The sequence below is a fragment of the Arachis stenosperma genome, chromosome 4 (genome assembly GCF_014773155.1).
Source record: "Arachis stenosperma cultivar V10309 chromosome 4, arast.V10309.gnm1.PFL2, whole genome shotgun sequence".
In the NCBI taxonomy this organism is placed as follows: domain Eukaryota; kingdom Viridiplantae; phylum Streptophyta; class Magnoliopsida; order Fabales; family Fabaceae; genus Arachis; species Arachis stenosperma.
The window spans coordinates 142,746,495-142,768,310 of NC_080380.1; the positions used below are offsets into that span (position 1 = coordinate 142,746,495).

The 21,816-nt window shown below is 34.9% G+C and overlaps 2 protein-coding genes across 2 annotated transcripts; one reads left to right on the top strand and one right to left on the bottom strand.

The window, feature by feature from the left end:
* Nucleotides 1-5,300: 5,300 nt before the first annotated feature.
* On the top strand, nt 5,301-8,249 carry LOC130975766 (flavanone 3-dioxygenase 3-like). The gene is made up of 3 exons (XM_057900505.1): nt 5,301-5,552; nt 6,821-7,068; nt 7,606-8,249. Exons 1-3 carry the CDS (start codon nt 5,301-5,303, stop codon nt 8,183-8,185), a joined length of 1,080 nt encoding a protein of 359 aa, XP_057756488.1. The 3' UTR covers nt 8,186-8,249.
* A 9,818-nt stretch (nt 8,250-18,067) lies between these two features.
* On the bottom strand, nt 18,068-19,243 carry LOC130975767 (uncharacterized). The gene has a single exon (XM_057900506.1). It carries the CDS (start codon nt 19,241-19,243, stop codon nt 18,068-18,070), a length of 1,176 nt encoding a protein of 391 aa, XP_057756489.1.
* Between the last annotated feature and the right edge of the window lie 2,573 nt (nt 19,244-21,816).

The window sequence follows — 21,816 nt, forward strand, 5'->3', positions numbered from 1 at the left end:
AAATTGATGTCTTAGATAAGAATCACACATGGCAATTGGTTCCTACACCATCTAACTCTCTTGTAATTGGCTCAAAATGGGTGTTTGCTATTAACAGTATTAAGCGAAATCCAAATGGTTCTGTCCTCCGACACAAGGCCAGGTTAGTTGCTTTAGGAAACCATCAAATTGAGGGAATAGATTTTACTTCAGTCTTTAGTCCTGTAATTAAACCACCTACAATTCGTCTTATTCTAACCATAGTCTTATCATCTAAATGGCCAATTTTACAATATGACTTCAACGATGCATTTTTCTATGGCAAGCTCAATGAAACTATTTACATGAAACAGCCTTTGGGATTTAACATGGTGACTCTAATATAGTTTGTCACTTGAATAAAGCTATTTATGGCTAAAAACAAGCTCCTCAAGTTTGGTACATCATATTATCTTCTACTTTAGCTACTTTTGGCTTCAAAAGCACTAAATCTGATCCATCCTTGTTTTTTAGAGAAATATTTAACTCTATTATTTATGTTCTTGTTTATGTAGATGATTTTTTGGTAACAGGGAATAGCCCTATGAATTTTTTTTTTATTCATCAGCTACATAACATTTTTCCTTTAAAAAGCTTAGGCACTTTTAGTTATTTTTTAGGAATCGAAGTTAAACAGCTTGATTCAAGTGCATACCATTTATGCCAAACCAAATACATCTGTGATTTACTTGACAAAACTGGCATGCTTTAATGCCAAGCCAGTCCCCACTCCCATGATTACATCAGAAAAATTAACAAAAGGTGGTGTTGCTTTCTTTTCTGATCCTACACCCTCACTAGACCTGAGATTTTCTATTCAGAAAAATTTTGATATACTTAGTTGGAACTATTCACCAAGGCCTTTTGTTTCACCCCTGCACTAACTTGATAATTTTTGCTTGTTAAGAGGCAGATTGGGCTTCGAATATGGATGATAGATGCTCCACTTCTGGTTATTGTGTTTACATAGGAGATAATTTGATTGCATGGTCCAGCAAAAAACAACAGTGTGTTAATAAATCAAGTGCTGAAGCAGAGTTTAGAGCCTTATCAGACACTACTTCAGAAATTGTTTGGCTCCAAAATTTGTTATCTGAACTTCAATACAACATTCCAACCACTGCAATTATATATTGCGACAATGCAAGTGCAGTTCAATTATCTCACAATCCAATTCTTCATCATGGAAGCAAACATTTCGAACTCAAACTGCATTTTGTCAGGGAGAGAGTAAACCAGCAAAAACTACACATAATTCATATCCCAGGCACAGATCAAGTTGCTGATATCTACACTAAACCCCTCTCCTTATCAGCCTTTACACGCTTGAAAAACAAATTTAAGGTCACTTCAAGAGTACCCTTAAGTTTGTTTTTTGGGGGGGGGGGGTGATAGGACAGAGGAGTTGAACTCCAATAACAGAAATGGTTAGGAGTGGTTAGACAATTAGTTTGATTGTATTAATGCAAAGGAGTTCTCTCTCTGCATAACACAATGAATAATACATTCAGTGAATTGATGCACAATAGAATTCAACACATATATTCTTTCAAAGTCTTTCATCATCTTCTTTGGGTAGAATCAAGATTTTTTTTAATAATAAAATATAAGGATTTTTTTTCTAATATAAAATAAAAAATTAATTAATTCTTAAAACAAGATTTTTAAACTTTATTTTCCGAAATACGATTTTTTTTTTGTAATTAAGGCAAGTTTGTCGCACCCCCGGCGAACTCTATATAAATTATGGAGTTCGCTGCACTCCCGGCGAACTCTAGGATGAGTTTCCAAAATAAAAACATGCCTATTGAAGAGCACATCGGAGAACCACAATTTTATTGTTCACTTTCGTTCTCATTGTTGACATTTTTTTTTACAATGTCAAGAAATACATTGTTATCCATTCATTACGATAGTGAAATAGTGTATGATGAAAAATGTTCTATCGTTTTTAGATCGGGATAACTAACAAAGTAACAATTACCTATATGACACCGGAAGTCAACAGTCTAACAGTGTTGAATAATCTGATATTCCATTCCGTCAAGTAGCAAAAGGCAAAAAGGGTGAAAAAAATTCACTATAGATATCCTACTGAAGTAGATGACAGTTTGTTTTATAAAAGGTATATTACAGTTATCTTGTCTCTGTTGTTAGTATATTTATTAGACCACGGTTGTGAGAAATATTTCTATTATTTTGAATTAGGTGTCGTTTACGTGACGACGATGACGTACGGCTTATAAGGTCGTGACACAACTGATGGACAAATGTTCATCTGTTGAAATTATTCGTGTTTGTTGAAATGGGCGGTCGAGGATCATCTGCAGATACTGTCGATAATAGTCCATTGAGTGGAGCTGTTAGACGAACTATCAGAAGAACGATGGTGGATCTAAATATGCCACCTGAAGGTAATCAAGAAGGATCTAATGTTGAAGTTCGTAATGTTGACTTGATGGATGACTGTGTTGAAAGTCATGAGAGTTTTGCTATCAGAGATCCGATGATGGATCAGTATGAAGTTAACCCCAATGACGGAGACAATGCTGATGAAGAACCGCCCGAAATCCCTGATGATAGTGACGAGGAAGAATAGATGAACTACTACGATGACACACAAATCGCTCTAACACAGTCTGCCATTTCTTGACCGGCCGGATTATTTCACGAGGTTGAATCTCGATGTAATGACTTCGGAGTGGTCGTTTACCCAGGGAGGCCCCGAAGAGGATCCAAGTAACGAGTTCGAGGTTGGACAACAATTTAAGAACAAGGGAGAAGTCATGTTGGCAGTTAAGCGGTACAGTATCAGGAGGGATGCGGAGTACAAAAATAGTAATGATATTAGTTAATAATACATAGAATAATTACGTTTAAAATAAAGAAAGTTTTGCCTTATATTACTTTTGCTTACAGAAATATAAAACTTAAAATTTAACAATCCACAAAATATAAAAGGCTAAGGAAATAAGGTCATTTATAAATTATCTTTAATTTATATATAATATAATTAAATTTAATAAATTCAATTAGAATAAACAACAAATTATTTATTTTGTTTCAGACTTTATAAATGAATAAACTAATTAATTAATATAAAGAATTACAATTAATGTAGTAAAATTAATCAAGTATTATATACTATAATAAATTACATTGATATTTAAATATCTAATCAAATCAATTAGTTGGTATAATTAAATCATATCAAAATACTTAAAAATACACCGTTCTTAATTAAATACTATCTATATTATATAAATCACATTTAAATTCATTTTTCCGTGCGTATATAATTTAAAGTAATTTATAATTTATTTGATTGAATATTATAATATAAATAATTTATAAATTAACATTAATTCATGTATAATATATAATTAAATTTAATGAATTTAATTAGAATAAATAATAAATTATTTATTTTATTTTAGACTTCATAAAAGAAAAAATCAATTCACTAATATAACGATTACAATTAATGTAGTGTAATTAATTAAGTAATATAAATTATAATAAATTATATTGATATTTAAATATTTAATCAAATTAATTAGGTAAAATAATTAAGTCATTGCAATAAATTGTATTGAATGAATTAAAATAATTAATTTGAGAAACACTTTTCGAAGCATGTCACGTCAACTCTATCATTAAATGCAAACATTCGATTTTTATATAATAGAATAGATAGATTCGATCGTTAATATAAAGAATGTTATCATTCTTTTCCTTTCTTGGCTCTGAATTAGCATAAGCCTAGCACTCTCATTCAACGTTACTTAATTAGGTTTTCATCATGAGCTTTTATGTTCTGAATTTTTTACATACGTCATTAACATACAGATCAAAGTATCAAACTATACTAATCATTTGGGTTATTTATTCAAAGCCGAACTGATATTTGTCATCATAATATATTGTTAATTTATCTAAATACATAAATTTAATTAAATGATCATGTAAAATTATTTATATTATTAATCTATTAAAATTAAATTTTAATTATTTTACATAAAAGTATGTTAAATATTTTTTTTTGTTTTCCACAATATCCTCTAATCTAACAGATCAAGGATTAATCCATTGCGGATCTGAGTTCCATTTGTTGCATGTACAAAGTTGGATTCGAACTCCCAACACTTATTTAAGCAGACGAATGAATTGACTACTCGACCAATCCAAGTTAATTAAGTATGTTAAATATTAAACATACATCAAACATGCATGTTGTGCATAATTTATTTGTACATGCATGCATGACACAATATATAATACTAGCTGTATAAAAATTAAAATTTAAAAAAAAGGGGGAGGGGATAGATAAACGTATTTGGCAAACACACTCCAAGCGAAAAAAGTCCAACAAACAAATAAAATAAATAAAAGAGAGAAAAAGCACACTGAAGAGTAAGTGATGTGGCAAAATCATGAAGTCAAAAACCAATACAATAACCCGATTAACAAGTGAAGAGTCCAAACACCGAAAACAACATATTCATGCATGTACCAGAAAAAGAGGCAAAGAACATTAAAGCAGCCGCCAAATAAAAGCACAAGATAGATATGTTATATGAACATGATACTATATTTCATTAGGTACGTTCTTGTCCCTGATCTTTATTGAGAAATTGTGAATTAAGAACAAGTTGGTGCATGATTGTTTGAAACAAAAATAAGTACTACATTCATTTCCAATAAATTTCCTTTTTTTAATAGTCTAAAATACAAGGGTCTATATATACTTCAAAACCAGCCCACAAGTTCCACCCTCAAATAAAATAAAATAATACACACCCCACATGTGCAAATTGTATGCTATGCCAAAAGAAGCCTACAATTCATTTAGTACGATCATGTACTATACAGTATACTCTTCTAATATACATACATGTAAGAGTGTATAAAGCCGTCAAAATTAAGCTTGTGTATGTATATAAATAACACTATTCTTTTGGATCCAGCTATGTGACGTTCTATTCAAGTTGTTCTTCGTCAAATACCTCCTTTTTTTTGGAACCATCTCCTAATATATATATAAAACTACTAAGCATAATAATCCGTACTCAATTTTCAACGGAAAGTAAATCTGTCTTGTTTTGCTTTTCATATACAATGTAAGTGAACAACATTAGGAACTATGGATAGTGAGGATAAATGTATGGATAATCAATGATACAATAGTAGATGCTTATAAATAGTACATGTATAGGGTCAGCTAGTCATCATAGTTCAATTAATATCTCAATCGAATTCATTTTACAAAAAAAGAAGGATACATGGATAATCAAACAAAGAGTAGTAGTGGTGCTTCCTCTTTTACTAGTGCTATGAATCTTGACCAACAAGGAGTGTCTTCTATTCCTCAACTCTATGTTCTACCCCCTTCACAACGCCCAAACACCATTCATCATCATGAACATGTTCTTCCTCTCCCTATAATAGACTTGTCTGATTTTCATGATCAATCTCGTAGATATCAAATTATCAACGAAATCAGAAATGCTTGCAAGGAGTTTGGTTTCTTTCAGGTATTTATATATATATATATATAGCACAATGCTTAATTACTCAATTTTGTATATCATTTAATTTTGCTAGGGAAATTAAATACATGTATGCAAGTACAAATATATATTTTGTAACCTATTTCATTATTATATATTCAAGTTGACCTTAGCTTGTACATGATTGTGGATAATTGGGTACCGTTACAAATAAAAAAAATGGTTTATTATACATTGAGATTTAGTATAAAGTGTATTTCATTTTTACACTAAGTGTAAAATTTTTTTACACACTCTTTAAGTGTAAAATTTTTTTTACACTCTCCTGGTGTAAAAAAATTATATTGTTAATTAGCTGTTACAGCATGAATGAAATAGTAACGCTAAGTAATCAACTTTTTTTTTGTTAATATCAATTGACTTTTTATTTAATTTTAACAATTTTACAATTGAAAATATTTAATTTAATAACAATATAAAGCACATTATTAGTGTATAATAATATAACAATAATAATATATAATTATCACTCTCTAAATACTTAATATATTTGGATAACTATATATTATTTAAATAATGATGATGTACACATTTTTTATTTTTAATTGCAATTAGGCACATTATTAGTTAGAAATGATCAATTAGTTAAAACTTATTATTACCAATAATATTTTATTTAAAGTGAAAATATTATTATGCAAGTTGTATGTATTTCTGATGGTTGCATGTATGTATATATAGCCCTTAAAGACTTTGAATAGGTATGTACACAAATGATGACATTGACATGCCCCTTTTCAAAGCGACAACATAGACACCAAAATAATAATAATAATAATATAAAATTAAACAACTGTCTTAGGTAATAACAACATGAATTTATATGTCAAGTGGGTGAACACACTCATCATAATAGCAACTTTGATCTTGACTTCCAGAGATATATACTTTACTTCCATTTCCCATACCGCAATTTAAGATACACTGTATTTGGCTGCTTGCTTATAAATGAATCATTCATAGCTTATTACAAAATATCAAATGTACTTTCCTTCGTTATGTATAACAGCAACTAGCTAGAAAAAAAAAAAAAAAACAAGCAATTATTTTTCCCCTTAGAATGGAATTGTGCTCATATAATTATTATTCTTAATTTTTCCTATACATGTATATGGCTTTTCTTCATGCATGAACCAATTACAATACATTAGATATTATTAATATTGTTATTATTAAATTCAGTTAAGAATAATAATTCTCTTCACAAAATTTATGATTATTATTTTGTGTAGGTTATTAACCATGGAATTGATGAATCAGCAATAAATGAAGCCCTAAAAGCTGCAGAGGAGTTCTTCAACCTCCCTCATGATGAAAAGATGTGTTTGTTTTCTGATGATGTTCATAAGCCTGTAAGATATGGAACAAGCCTTAATCATGCTAGGGATGAAGTTTTTTGTTGGAGAGATTTCATCAAACATTATTCTCATCCCCTATCGGATTGGATTCATTTGTGGCCTTCAAATCCACCAAGTTATAGGTATATTATACCAAAATCAATAATAATCTTATACCAAAGTTTTTTGCATGCTTCATCTCTTTTCACTTTGATAAATATAAATATCCTAGAATAGGATTATATTATACATGATCTGTATTTAAAAAAACTAATTTTTTTTCTGCTAATATAAAAAAATTTGAATATTTTTATTTCTTATAAACCTTTTCTATCTTCTCCTTTTTCATTATACTCTATTTTTTCTAGTGAATTTAGTGTTCTATATATGAACCAATAATAAAAAGGTTCATTCATAAAATATTTCTATGGTATATTAATTATGGGTTATGCTACGTGTACACTAAAATCAGTCACTAAAGTCAGTCACCCGTATAAAATACATGTTAAAATATAAATACACATTGAAAATAAATTAAACCACACATATATTTATACACAAATATATTGGTGACTAATTTTAGTAGCTGATTTTGGTGTACAAATAGCATTTTCTATTAATTATTTTTTATCAAATTTTTAAGAAAAAAAAATAATTCAATCAACTATAATTGGTAATAGGAAGAACATTGGAAATTATGCTGAGGCAGTGCAAGATCTTCAAAACAAACTAATGGAGATGATTTTTGAGAGCCTAGGGTTAAACCCTAGCTACCTTGAAGAAGAAGTTAATGGTGGATCTCAACTCCTAGCTGTGAATTGCTACCCTGCATGCCCTGAACCCGAACTAACCCTAGGGATCCACCCTCATTCCGATTATGGATCAATAACTGTTCTACTCCAAACTCGATCCGGGCTCGAATTCAAGAACAAAAACAATAATTGGGAGGCAGTTCCCTTAGTTGAAGGTGGCCTAGTAGTGCAATTGGGTGATCAAATGGAAGTTTTGAGCAATGGAGTTTACAAGAGTGTGATTCACCGAGCAACAGTGAATGTGGATAAGAAGAGGTTTTCAATTGTGAGTCTTCATAGTTTTGCAATGGACAAGAAGATAGGGCCAGCAAAAGAGCTTGTTGATGATGATGATCATCAATTACCAAAGTGTTACAATGAATTCAGCTTCAGGGAGTTTCTTCAATTCATTTCCAACAATGATATTACAAAAGAAAGGTTCCTAGACACTTTGAAGATCATGGAATAATTAAACCATATATAGATTTTGGTATGTATGTTCTTTTTTTAGAGTTTGTTTGTGATTTCAGATTTTGGAGATAATGAAAGGATTTGAAGAGTAATTAATAAGTTTTTCTATCCTTTCATTATTTCTCCTTCTAAATATATCTGAACTTGCAAATATACTTTTAAGATAGATGCAAGGTTTTTTCAAAGAGCTAATCCAGAAGCTGTTTGATTATATGATTAGGAACATCCATGCACCTTACCTAATTGTTTGTTTAAGGATTTCAGTACTAAACATAGTTGGTATATATATGTAAGTGAAATAATTATAAAGCAATAAAAGAAAAGGTTCTTTTTGTCAATCGAAGACTTCAAGGTGACACTCATCAAGTCTTTTAAAGAAAACTTGAATCGGTGCCGATTGATTAGGCATGTACTATTTTCCTTCTTCTTGTCACCATGCATAGCTTTTTTTTTTTTTTTGACTTATTTCGCTTTCCTAATTTGCATGAGATATTCTTATATATTCTAATAGCATTATTTGTGCAAGTCCCAGCCACCGTGACGCATTGATATAACTATCATTATTTTTAGAGAAAAAGTCATTCCTCTTCCCTGAGAGATGTTAAAATGACATCCCCTCTCCTCTATTTATAAAATATACATTCTCCTCCCCTATAATCTTTAAAAAAACTCCTCTTTAATCCATTTTAAATTTTGTGTTAACTAATGTTAACTTTATTCATTTTTTTTTTGAAAAACAAAATTATTTTTATAAAAATATCCTTTAGTAAAAAATTTTATTTTTTTGTCATTAAATTTTGCTTACTAAAATATCCTTTAATAAATTATTTTTTTATTGATTAAATTATATTTTTACTAAAATATTTTTAAAAAATTAATAATTAAATTATTTTTTCTAATATACCCTTCAATAATTTTTTAATTATTAAATTGTGATTTTACCAAAATTTTCATTAATAATTATTTTTATATTTTACTATTATTTTAACATTAAATAAAAAATCTTATCACTGCTAATATGTATAACAATTAATATTGATAAATAATTTGTTTCATAAAACTATTGAAATTTATTAACAACTTTATCAAAATTTAAAAACAAGTCGAGATGAATAAATCCCAAATTTAAAAAATCAACATCTCATTCCTTCACATCCCTACAAAGTAAGTTTCTTAATCTAAATAAAGAGCATTGTGCATAATAGAATATGTTTTTATGTTGGTGTATTATCCCTTGTACAAGCTGCAATCTCCAATACCCAACTCTTGAAACTTCTAAATACTCATTGAATCGTCAAATTTGAAGAATGCTTTCTAAGAAGTTTATCTTTCCTAATATCCTGCAACATCAAATAAATAGTGCATTTTAATTTTTTGCTTTTACAAAAGCTATTAATAAACATATATTTGTTGTAAAGTTAGATAAATCTAACCCTTTTTATTTGTTTGGCTTGTAGTTATGACTTTACTTTGGCCTGTGCTGAAGCATGTTGTTGAGTTTGTTTTATCATTGAAGTTTGTGATCTACTTGCTGAAATTTCCTGTAATTTGAAAAGGTAAAAAAATATATTTGTATATATAATTGCTCCCCCTGTTTTTTTATCATAGTACTCCAATCTTACTATGCTCCCCCTGTTTTTTTCTAGTAACAGATTAGCAAACTTAACTATTTTCTTATAACTTAAAGCATGAGAACCTTCAACTCCTTTCCTTCCTTTTCTTCTGGCCCTATATAATTGCTTAGGATGGGCTTCAACTCCAAACTTGGTAATCAATTCATTAGACATGAGTTCATAGCTCATATTTGGATCAGCATTTAAAGATTGTTTTAACTTTTTTGCTATCCATGTAGAATTAGCATTTGTCTTCTCAGATTTTCTAATACAAGTATGCCTTGGCTCATAACTCTTGATCATAAAAGCAATACCATCTGGAGAAGGAGAAGCATGAATCCTCCAAGGACAACCTTCAGAAACACAAATGGCAGTCACTCTTGCTTTCTCATTTTTCACTCTTATTATATCAAAATTCTCTTGAATTATGTAATCTCTTAATACACTCCTGAACTCATGTACGTCAACAAATATCATAAACTTTTCTAGACTAATTTTTTCATTATCTTCAACATCAAATCTTTTCATTATCTCACCTTCATTCTCTATAGCGCTGGAACGCTATTGTAAGGGAATTGGAATCCTAACTCAGAAATTGAGTTTAGTTAGTAAATAAATATAAACGGATAGTATGGTAAATTAGAATATTAATTTTATTGAATAAAATATTTAATTTTTTTAAATGAAATATTCTGTTAACATTTTTAACTAAATAGATTAAACTGTACATTTTACAAATAGAGGGGAGGGAAGTGCCATTTTAGTATCTCTCAGAAGAGGGGAGTGTCATTTTCCCTTATTTTTATTATTTCTTATTGTATCTCTCAATTTGGTTGATCAAGTACTAAACCGTCACATATCAAAATTTTAGTTAAGAATTTATCATTAACTAAAAAGTTGCTGAAAAAAGAAAAACAAATCTCAAAAGCACTAAACAATTATTGAATTTGATATCATATTTTAGTTTTAATGTTTGATATTAAGAAGAAAAATTAAAATAAAAGTATAATAAAGTTAAAAACATAATATTAGTCATAATTATCATAATCGAACTGGTTTGTCTTCGACTCGCGTTGCACAACTGGGTAGGTAGAAATCAAATTTAGGAATATAAGTAGGTCTAGATAATCTGATTATATAATTAGATATAAGAGGATTTAATATTGCAAAAATCTATCCAACCCAATTACTCTATATAGTAAATTAAAAAATATAATTTATAGTATTTGTTCCCGTGCGGGAGTCGGCTCCGAGGTATAGCACACTCCTAGCAATACACAGGCTAGCTTTTCTTGGAGCGGATGAGGGGGGAACGTCGTCTTCTTCTGGAGAGGCGGCGTTGGGTACCTGAAAAGGGACTCCAACGCTCAAGTAAGTATGAGTATAAGAGAGTTTAGAGGGAAAATCAGTGTGAATAGCGTACCTACAACTTGAGTGTGTATCTCGTATATATTGGGATTTGTTGAGGGTGGTTATGCGGATTTGTTGGGTTGGATGAGGTCTTCATCCGTTGTGTTCCTTGATTCTCGGAGTTTGAGGAGAGATTTTGGGAGAGTTTAGTTCAGTTCCGAGTCTATTGTTTATTTGTTTTCTCCTAACGGATCATAGCCCCCAAGGTTGACCTGTTTTGTGAACGGGTTAAGCTTTTATTCGTGGGTTATAACTCGGGACTGAGCTATAACTCGGAGCTGAGCTATAACTCGGAGCCCCCAAGTTTAACGCGTTCACTGCCTAGAATATTAAGTTGTGTGTTGATTTGAATTTGCGCGGGGTTATGTAGTAAGAGAAAGAGTTTGGTATTGGGAAAATGTAACTGCATTTAATGCACTTTTGTTTATAGGAAAGAGTTTTTGTGATCTGGCCGTTGGTTGAGTGGGGTGACTTCGCACGTTGGACGGCTAGGGTTTATTCTGAAGGTGTAACGTTTGCGACGGAGATAGTGGGTTAGCTGTCTTGCGTTTTTGTTCTATCCATTTGCATGTAGTGTTTCGTTTTTTCTTCTCTCTTGGTCGCGAAGGATGAGTAAAGGTTAGTTGCGTTTTCCTTGTATTTGTTTTGTCTTGTCGTTCTTCTTCTGTCTTCTCGCTGTTACTGTTTTTTTGATGAAAAATGGAAAAGGGGAAGAAGGTAGAAATGGGGTCGGTTGTGGGGAGGGAAGTGAAGTTGGTTGAAGATGTTTGGGTTTGGGATCCAGTGGATCCTTATTCGTGGGTCGCCGAATCAGTTAAGGGCTATGCTTCTGTGTTTGACGATGAAGTTAGTGTTGCTCAGTTAGGGTCTGCTTCCTCGTGGGTTAGAGAGGGTAGTGATTTGAAACTTAGGTTTCTTCCTTGTTCTGCTAATGATCGCGTTTTTCATCGTGGGGAAGGGTTGGAATTCTTTTTTGTTTATAGCTGTATTTTTGTTGATCTGGGCGTTAGGTTTCCTTTTTCCGATTTTGAGTGTGGTGTGTTGATGCAGTTGAAGTGTGCGCCGTCACAGTTGCATCCCAATTCGTGGGCTTTTGTTAGGGCATTTCAGATTTTGATGAGTTGTTTGGAGGTGGAACCGTCGCTGGAGGTCTTTTTTGCATTATTTCAGTGTAAGGGGGTTAGGCGGGGGTGTTGGCTGAATTTGGCCAGTGTTCCTGGGCGTGCTATCTTTAGTCTGTATAGGTCTTCTTATAAGGGGTTTAAGTCAATGTTTTTGAAGGTAGGAGTTGCTGAGGGTGAGTATCCGTGGTTTGCTGATGAGTGTTTTTTGGAGAGATTTCCTTTGTTCTGGGTACCGAGGCCTAGACAAATACTTGGGATGGAGGATATGGAGTATAGGAATGAAATGCTTGTGGAGTTTTTGGTGAATCATATCTCATCTTCGAGCTTGCTGTCTGTTGTTGATCTTCTTGAATTAGAGGGTGATAGTGGTGTTGTTGATGGATATATAGGTAATTGCTTTTGGTTGTTCTTTTCATTGTTTCGTCTTTAATGGTTGATGATATATCTTGTTCTTATATTTTTGCAGTTGAGAAGGCGCCGAAGGTGACTTCGTCTAGTTTGCGGGCCTTCTTTCGCACGAAGAATGTGGAGAAACAGGGTTCAACAAGTCAGGTGGTGGCCGAGAAGGGAGCTGAGGTCGACCAACCGTCTCCTAAGAAGGTTAATTTTAAGAGGAAGAGGGGCGAAGTGAAGAAGAATAAGGATGTTAATCTTGACCAGGTGAAAAGATTCACAGAGAACCAGAAAGTGTTGCATGGCTACAAGGGTGATGATGATTCGACCTCCCTCTGGAGCGAGCATTTTCCTTTTACTGTGATGGCGGATGAGTATGTGCAGAATCCTTCTGATGTGAAGCTGATCCATGAAGTGGGTGAGGTCGGGGTTGCTCAGTACTTGCAGGTATAATTGTTTGTATTTGTTAGTGTATTGTGTTGGTTTTTTCTGGTGCTTATTTTCCTGGTTTTGTGTAGGTGATTGGGGCGCGCCTAATGTGTGTTGGTCGGACTGAGGAATTGAAATGTTCCCGGGATGCATTTGATAAGTCGGCGATGGATCAGCTGATGCGGGAGAATTTGGAGAAGAGTGGTAAGCTTCGAGATGCGTTGGATTTGGTGGATCGGTTGGGAGAAAAGCTTAAAGAGGTTGAAACGTCCTTGGCGAAGTCTGGTGAGGAGAAGATTGCTCTGGAAGCGAGGATTGTTGAGCTTGGGATTGAGAAGAAGCAGGCCGAGGATAGTAAGGAACACCATGGTCTGGAGATGTTTGCGGCCGGGTTTGATAGAGCTGTTGAGCAGGCAAAGTTCTTGTTGCCTGATTGTGATTTGTCGAAAATGGATCCCTGCAAGGTTATTGTTGGGGGTGAGTTAGTTGATGACGATGATGAGGTTGAAGGAGAAGGGGAGAATCCTGCTTTGTAGTGAAAAACTTGTAAATTTTTGGTAGTTTAGTATTGCCTTTCTGAAAAAGTTTGACTTATATGTGTGACTTTTTGTGAATCGTTTTGTTTGAAAATTTTGTTCCTCGGTTAGAGGTGCGGATATTGTTTGTTTTGCTAATTTGAAGCTTATCATTGTATGTTTGTGTAGTTTGTTTAATGTTTGAGATTGCGGTGGTTGATTTGAGGTACCGGGTTGTGGCACCCGTCCTTTTTCATTCGTTAGAAGTTTAAGAATGTAATGTGAACAGGAATAGACGGAAAATATTGGTAATATATTTGAAAAGTTCGGGGTGGTGTGCCTCATTAAAACCCCTCCAGCAAAACCCTCCTTAGGGAAAAAATCTGGTAGTGGGAAAAAGAGTGCATCACCTTGTCCGACTTATACATTAACTGAAATACAATTTTAGGGATGAGATGTTCCATGTGTTTGGTAGGATAGTTCCATCGAGCTTTTGTATTTTGTAAGCCCCCTTGCCGACGACTTTATGAACTTTGAACGGTCCTTCCCAATTTGCACTTAACTTGCCATGTCCGTGTGGCTTTCGTATGTCTTCAACCTTTCTGAGTATGAGGTCGCCTTCTGAAAAGGTCCTTGGTTTGATTTTCCTGTTATATTTCCGAGCTATAGCTCGTTTTGTTGCTAGCTGTTGTAATGTTGATTGGTTGTGGTCTTCCTCCATCAGGTCAAGTTCGGTTTTCCTTCTTTCTATGTTGTCAGCTTCGTTTGTGTTTGTAGTTCTGTTACTTTGTAGCGATATTTCGATTGGTATCATGGCGTCACTCCCGTACACTAATCTGAATGGTGTTTCCTTTGTGGAAGATTGCTCCGTGGTGTTGTAGCTCCAAACCACTTCTGGGATGAGCTCGGCCCATTCGCCTTTTGAGTCTTCCAATTTTTTCCTGAGGCCCTGCAAAATTGTCTTATTGGCAGCCTCCGCTAGACCGTTAGTTTGTGGATGTTCGACTGAGGTAAATTGTTGGTTTATTTTGAAATTTTGTAGGAAATTTGTGAATCGTTGGTCTATAAATTGTCTTCCGTTATCAGTAATGATGGATTGAGGTATACCAAAGCGACACAATATATTTTTCCATACGAAAGAAATCATTTTTTCAGAAGTGATTTTCGCTAGTGGTATGGCCTCTATCCATTTAGTAAAGTAGTCTATAGCAACAATTAGAAATTTAACCTGGCCTGGAGCTAGAGGGAATGGTCCGAGGATGTCGAGCCCCCATTTATTGAACGGCCAGCATACCTCAGACGTATGTAATTGCTCGGCTGGGTTGTGGATGATTGGTGCATGGCGTTGGCATTGATCACAGTGAGTCACTTTTCGCATACAGTCTTGTTTTATAGTCGGCCAGTAGTAACCCGCTCGGAGGATTTTTGCTGCTAAGCTTCTGCCGCCGATGTGGTTGCCACATACTCCCTCATGGACTTCGTCCATGGCTAATTGTGCTTCGGTTGTGTTTATGCATCGAAGGAGTGGCCTTGAGAATCCTCTCTTGTATAGCTCGGCTCCCAAGAGGGTGTAGAAGCTCGTCTGTCTTTTGAATTTCTTTTTGTCTTGGATATTGTTGGGTATTGTTCCTGTTCTTAGGTAGTTTGTGATTGGTGTTCTCCAATCGTCTTCCTGTGAGATGCTTGCCATTGTTGTCGGGGTGACACTTGGTTCGTCCAGTGTTAGTTGTGACAAAACAGGGTTGTTGTATTGACTTCTTGTGGTTGCTAATTTGGAGAGTAGATCTGCTCTGTTGTTTTGTTCCCTTGGTATGTGAAGGATGTTAAATCTGTCGAACTTCCTGATGAGGTCGTTGACTGTTGCGTTGTATTTTTCTAGAAGCGGGTCTTTTACTTGAAAATTTCCTGTTACCTGTTGTACTACCAAGAGTGAGTCGCACTTGACGTTTATCTGTGTTATTCCCATGGTCTGTGCTAGGCGTAGTCCTGCTATTAGAGCTTCATATTCTGCCTGATTATTGCTTGCATGGAAGGTGAATTGTAGTGATTGTTCGAGTTGTATTCCTCGGCTATTTTCGAGGAGTATTCCTGCTCCGGAACCTTTTCTGTTTGAGGCCCCGTCGACGTATAGTGTCCATAAGTCTTCTTTAAGAGTCGTGTCTTCGTTTGTTAGTTCAGCGACAAAGTCGGCTAATACTTGTGATTTGATAGCGCCCCTGGACTGGTATTGTATATCGTATTCTGAAAGTTCGATGGACCATTTGATAAGCCTTCCTGCTAGTTCGGGTCTTGTCAGTATCTGTCTTAGGGGTTGTGCTGTTCTGACAATGATAGTGTGGCTTTGAAAGTAGTGCCGTAGTCGTCTGGCTGTTATGACAAGTGCTAAAGCTAATTTTTCTAGCTTCGGATATCGGGACTCGGCGCCTTGGAGTGATTTGCTGACGAAGTAGACTGGGTGCTGTTGCTTGCCTATTTCTGTTATCAAAACGGAGCTGATAGCATGGTTAGTGATTGATAGGTACAAGTATAGTGGTTTATCTGTTGCTGGCGTTCGGAGGATTGGTGGTGTTGTGAGTAATGTTTTGAGTTCCGTGAAGGCTGTCTCACATTCTTCGGACCAGTGGAATTGTTCTTGTTTTTTCAATTTTTTGAAAAAGTGATGCGATCTTTCCGCTATACATGGTAAGAACCTTGCGAGTGCTGCAAGTCGGCCGGTTAGTTGCTGTACTTCCTTTATTGTCCTCGGGCTTCGCATATTTAGGATGGCTTGGCATTTTTCTGGGTTCGCTTCTATGCCCCGACGCGTGAGCATGAAACCGAGGAACTTCCCGCTCTGTACCCCAAAGGCGCATTTCTCCGGGTTGAGTTTCATATTGTATTTTCGAAGTTGTTGGAAAATCTCTGTTAGGTCGTTGGCGTGGTTTGACGTTTGTGTTGACTTTGCCACCATGTCGTCAACATAGACTTCTATGTTTCGGCCGATTTGTTTTGAGAAGATCTTGTCCATGAGTCGTTGGTAAGTGGCGCCTGCGTTCTTGAGTCCAAACGGCATGACTTTGTAGCAGAAGTTACCGTTGTCAGTGATGAAGGCGGTTTTGTCTTGGTCTCCTTCATGCATTAGGATTTGATTGTAACCAGAGTAAGCATCCATGAAGCTTAGGCATTGGAAGCCGGATGAGTTGTCCACGAGTTTGTCGATACACGGGAGTGGGTATGCGTCTTTTGGGCAGGCTTTATTGAGGTCTGTGTAGTCGACACACATCCTCCATTTGCCATTATTTTTCTTTACCATCACGACGTTGGCCAACCATGTTGAATACCTGAGTTCCTTGATGAATCCGGCAGATAATAATTTCTGGGTTTCCTCTATGGAAGCTGTCCTCCTGTCTGTTCCTAGGTGTCTCTTCTTCTGTGCTATAGGTCGGATTGAGGGGTTGATTGCAAGTTTGTGGCAGATAACATTCGGGTCTATTCCGGGCATATCTGCTGGAGTCCAGGCAAATAGGTCGATGTTTTGTTTCAAAAGTTCGACCAGTTGAGTTTGTTCTGCCCCCTGTAGTGCGCTTCCGAGATATGTGTACTTATCTTTGTTGCTTGCTAACTGTATTTTGGTGAGGTCATCGAGGGGTATAGGCCGTTCCTCGATGTTTGTTCTTGGGTCCAAGTCTGCCAGGGGAGGTAGCTCGTCTGAGTTATAGACTGCCTGGACATATTGCTGGTCGGCTTGTTTTGGTTGTTCGTTTTTGAGACTGGCGTTATAGCATTGTCTGGCCTCCTTCTGGTCTCCGTGGATTGTCACCACCTTATTGTCCTGTGATATAAACTTGACACACAAATGTACAGTGGAAACAACAGCGTTGAACGCATTCAACGATGGCCTTCCTAGGATAATGTTATAGGGACTTTTGCAATCTACTACCAGGTATTGTATTTCTAAAGTTTTGCTGTTGGGGTAATCCCCGAAAGTAGTTTTTAACCATATATAACCTCGGATAGAGACTCGCTCACCTGAGAAACCTACCAGTTCTCCTGATGACGGTTGTAGGAGTTTGTCGCATAGGTTCATTTTCTGGAACGTTGAGTAGAAGAGTACATCAGCACTGCTCCCTGGGTCCATGAGGATCTTTTTGACCAAGGGTTCCCCGACTTGTGCAGTGATGACCACCGGGTCGTCTAGGTTTCGGTCAGCAGCCTTGTAATCATCGAAGTTGAATGATATCCCAGGTTTGTCCGAGTTGTTCGGCTGAGGAGTTGCCGAATCTGTCATAGTCATCATGGCTCGGTATGACCTTTTTCGTGCCGAGTTTGTGCATCCTCCACCTGCAAAACCACCAGAAATACAATTTATTATTCGGCGGGGTGGGTTGTTATCATTTTCTACCTTTCGCCCCTTATCTCAGGGGTTGTCGATTGTTTTTTGTTGGTGACCGAGGCTTTCGGTGTTTTTCCTTTGACTTCGTGTATCGACGTATTTGTCCAGCAGCCCCTGGCGTGCTAACTTTTCAAGCACGTCCTTTGCTATCACGCAATCGTCCGTCGTGTGGCCGTGTTTTTGATGGAAAGCACAGTACTTTGATTTGTCCACGTGTCTCTGGTCCTGGTAGGTGCCGGCCCTGCTTGGTGGTTTGATGAGTTTGGAGTGTAGTATATCCTTCACTATGTCCTCTCTTTTTGTGTTAAAGGGAGTGTATGTGTCGAACTTGGGTGTTAGTCTGAATGGCCTTTGATCTGTCCTGTTGGCTGGGTGTCTGCTTCGCCTGTCTTCCTCCCTGTTTTGTGTGGGTTTTTCTGCTCTTCTGAGTGCTCGAAGTTCCTCTACTTCAATTTGGGTTGTAGCCTTTTCTCGGAATTCGGCCAGGGTTCTAGGTTTTGCTATGACAATGGATTCTTGGAATTTCCCAGGGCGGAGGCCGCTTTTCAGGGCATGGAGATGGACTTCGGGGTTCAGGTTGGGTATCTCATTAGTTGCTTCTGCGAATCTGGTCATGTAGTCTTTTAGACTTTCGTTTGGTCCCTGTTTAATTGTGCTCAGGTAGTCTGAGTTATGGACGTAGATTTTTGAGGCAGCGAAGTGGTTGATGAATTGGTCGGCCAACTCGTCAAAACTTGAGATGGAGCCTTCGGGTAAATTGGAAAACCAGATGAGTGCGGCTCCGTCTAAGAAGGTCGGGAAGGTTCGGCATAAAATAGGGTCGGATTCCTTATTCATGAACATCATAGTGTAGAATTTGGTTACGTGGACATTTGGATCTCCTATTCCGTTGTAAGGTTTTAAGGTTGACGGTAGTGTAAGGTTTTCGGGCATTTTGAAGTTCATGACCGATTTTGTGAAAGGGTTGGTTCTTTTGACTATGGTTTTTGTCGTTTTGGGTGTGGTTTGCTTGGTCTCGGAGGAGTGCTCGTTGTTGTCTTCCTCTTGTTCGGCATTTTTGCGTTCGCCTTTCGCGTGATTGTGCTCCATCTGACGCAGGAGCTCGGCCATCCTTTGGTTCTCGGCCTTGAGGGCCTCATTAATTGCTAATATCTCCTGTGGGTTGACGTCGGAGGGAGCGCGGCTGTGTTCGTCTGCCATTGTTTGTGTCCTGCAAGACAGAGGAGATAAAAAATGCACGGGGTAAAGAAGAAAAAATGGGGTTAAGTAAATCGGGCCCCACGGTGGGCGCCAAATGTTCCCGTGCGGGAGTCGGCTCCGAGGTATAGCACACTCCTAGCAATACACAGGCTAGCTTTCCTTGGAGCGGATGAGGGGGGAACGTCGTCTTCTTCTGGAGAGGCGGCGTTGGGTACCTGAAAAGGGACTCCAATGCTCAAGTAAGTATGAGTATAAGAGAGTTTAGAGGGAAAATCAGTGTGAATAGCGTACCTACAACTTGAGTGTGTATCTCGTATATATTGGGGTTTGTTGAGGGTGGTTATGCGGATTTGTTGGGTTGGATGAGGTCTTCATCCGTTGTGTTCCTTGATTCTCGGAGTTTGAGGAGAGATTTTGGGAGAGTTTAGTTCAGTTCCGAGTCTATTGTTTATTTGTTTTCTCCTAACGGATCAGTATTCATCTTTAATATTAATTTTATAGTTTTAATATGTTACAATATTAATTTTTTATCGTGTTTATTTATAATGATAATTTGTAGTTTTATTTTTTTTTTAATATTTATAGCATTTCTCGTTATCTATAATTTTTTATTTCAATTACGTTTTCGATTGCTCGAACCAAATCATTCAGTTTTTAAATTAGATTAGATCGGTTAGACTTTACGCTAAAAAAAATTCATAAATTCAATCTAAACTAATTCAATCACATTTTAATTACTTTGTTTAGTTTATTTCAGTAAAAAAAAAAATCACATTTTAATTAGTTTCAGTATATTTTTTTATTAAACCTGAATCAATCTGATTTGATTACTCACTAATTAAATTTATTAGAGATTATGTTGCTTAAGCTTTTAAGGTAAATGATTTTATGACATATTTATATTTTGCCTCAGCAGTAACATACCCAAAAAACTTTAATTATAAGGACAAAAATATACTAAAATAAATTTTTCTAAATATTGATATATTTATATTTTAAAACTAAAATTATATATATAAACACCTAAAAAACTAGACATATATATATGTATAAACTCAAAAGTACATTAATTTAAAATAATAAAAAATTAATTAAAATAGTTTTCTCTTTTTATTTTAAAATAATTAAACATTGTATTTTATATATTTTTTAAATTTAATTTTGATATATTACCAATTAAATAATATTAATTAATAAATAGATAATATTTATTTTATCTTAACCAATTTTTTTAAAAAAAACTAACAATTTCACTTATGGCTAAAAAATTAAGTTTTAACTTAGTAATTAATTATTTGGTTAGTTTTAAAAAATATATTATCAATATTTATTAATGTTAAATTTGTTTATTTATTTATTTTTAGTTTTGATACTTATAACAAGATAAATATTATTTTATGTTATATTTAATAATATAAAAATTTTTTAGTATAAATTTTAACGGGGATAAAGATAATATAATAATGGGAGTAAAATATATTAATCTATATTAATTTATTTTTAAACTTCTAAAATTACAATTTATTCAATTTGCCTTCCAAAATTTATAATAGTATATGACATTAGTCCCTAAATTGATGAATAGGCGTGTTGATTTTGCACATTAATTTGTTAAGATTTGGACTTTTCGCCTAAATTTTGTGACTAAAACCTACTAGAAGTTTGATTGGCTCTCTAACATCCTCACAAAAACGATAATAATAAGTTCAATTTAAATTTTTTGTGGCTCTGAAAGTAACAATCAAGCTTCTAAAACTCTAATAAATATTTATTAATCACATGGAATTTGGGCGAAAAATCCAAATCACAAATTAATATCCTAAATCAATATGTTGTTAATAGAGATTAACTCAAGAATTAATGTGAGTTGCGATTATAAATTTTGGGGTCCAATTTGAGTTCTTTAAAATTTTAAAGGACAAATTGAACCTAACTTCAAATTTTAGGGAGTCAAATTGAATATTAACTCGTCTCTCCTTCTCATATAGGTTCGTCCTTGGGTATCAGAGTTCTATATAGACAAATAAAAAAAAAGATGTATATAATAATCAAACAAACTTAAAATAGACTTTTACTTAAGAAAAAATAATTAAAAATATAACCATTCAACAAGCTATTTTTTATAGTGCAAACTGTCTCTTCCTTTTTTTTTGAAGGAAAAAACTCAACACAACAAGGTGGAGCATATAAAATAATGAAGAACAACCTGACAACTCTAGTCATGACAACCCCTGGTTATCTTCGGCATTGCCATCAACAACCATAGGGTTCACCACCACTCCACTCATCGGAGAGCAAGAAGGATCTACTAATAATATCCACCACACGTGAACTTTAATTCTTGAAGATTCTATTATTCCGTTCTAGCCAAACTGTCCAGATAACAACAAAGAAGCCAATCACCCACCTCTTATTGCTGTAGCATTCGTCCAGCTTTCAAAGTGTTGTTTGAGTGTACCAGGCATGGTCCATTTCCTTCCAAGAGCGAATAGCCAAGCACATCACACCTGCCAGAAAATCTCACAACCAGCAAACAAATGAAAAGTAGACTCCACAAACTTACCACATAAGAC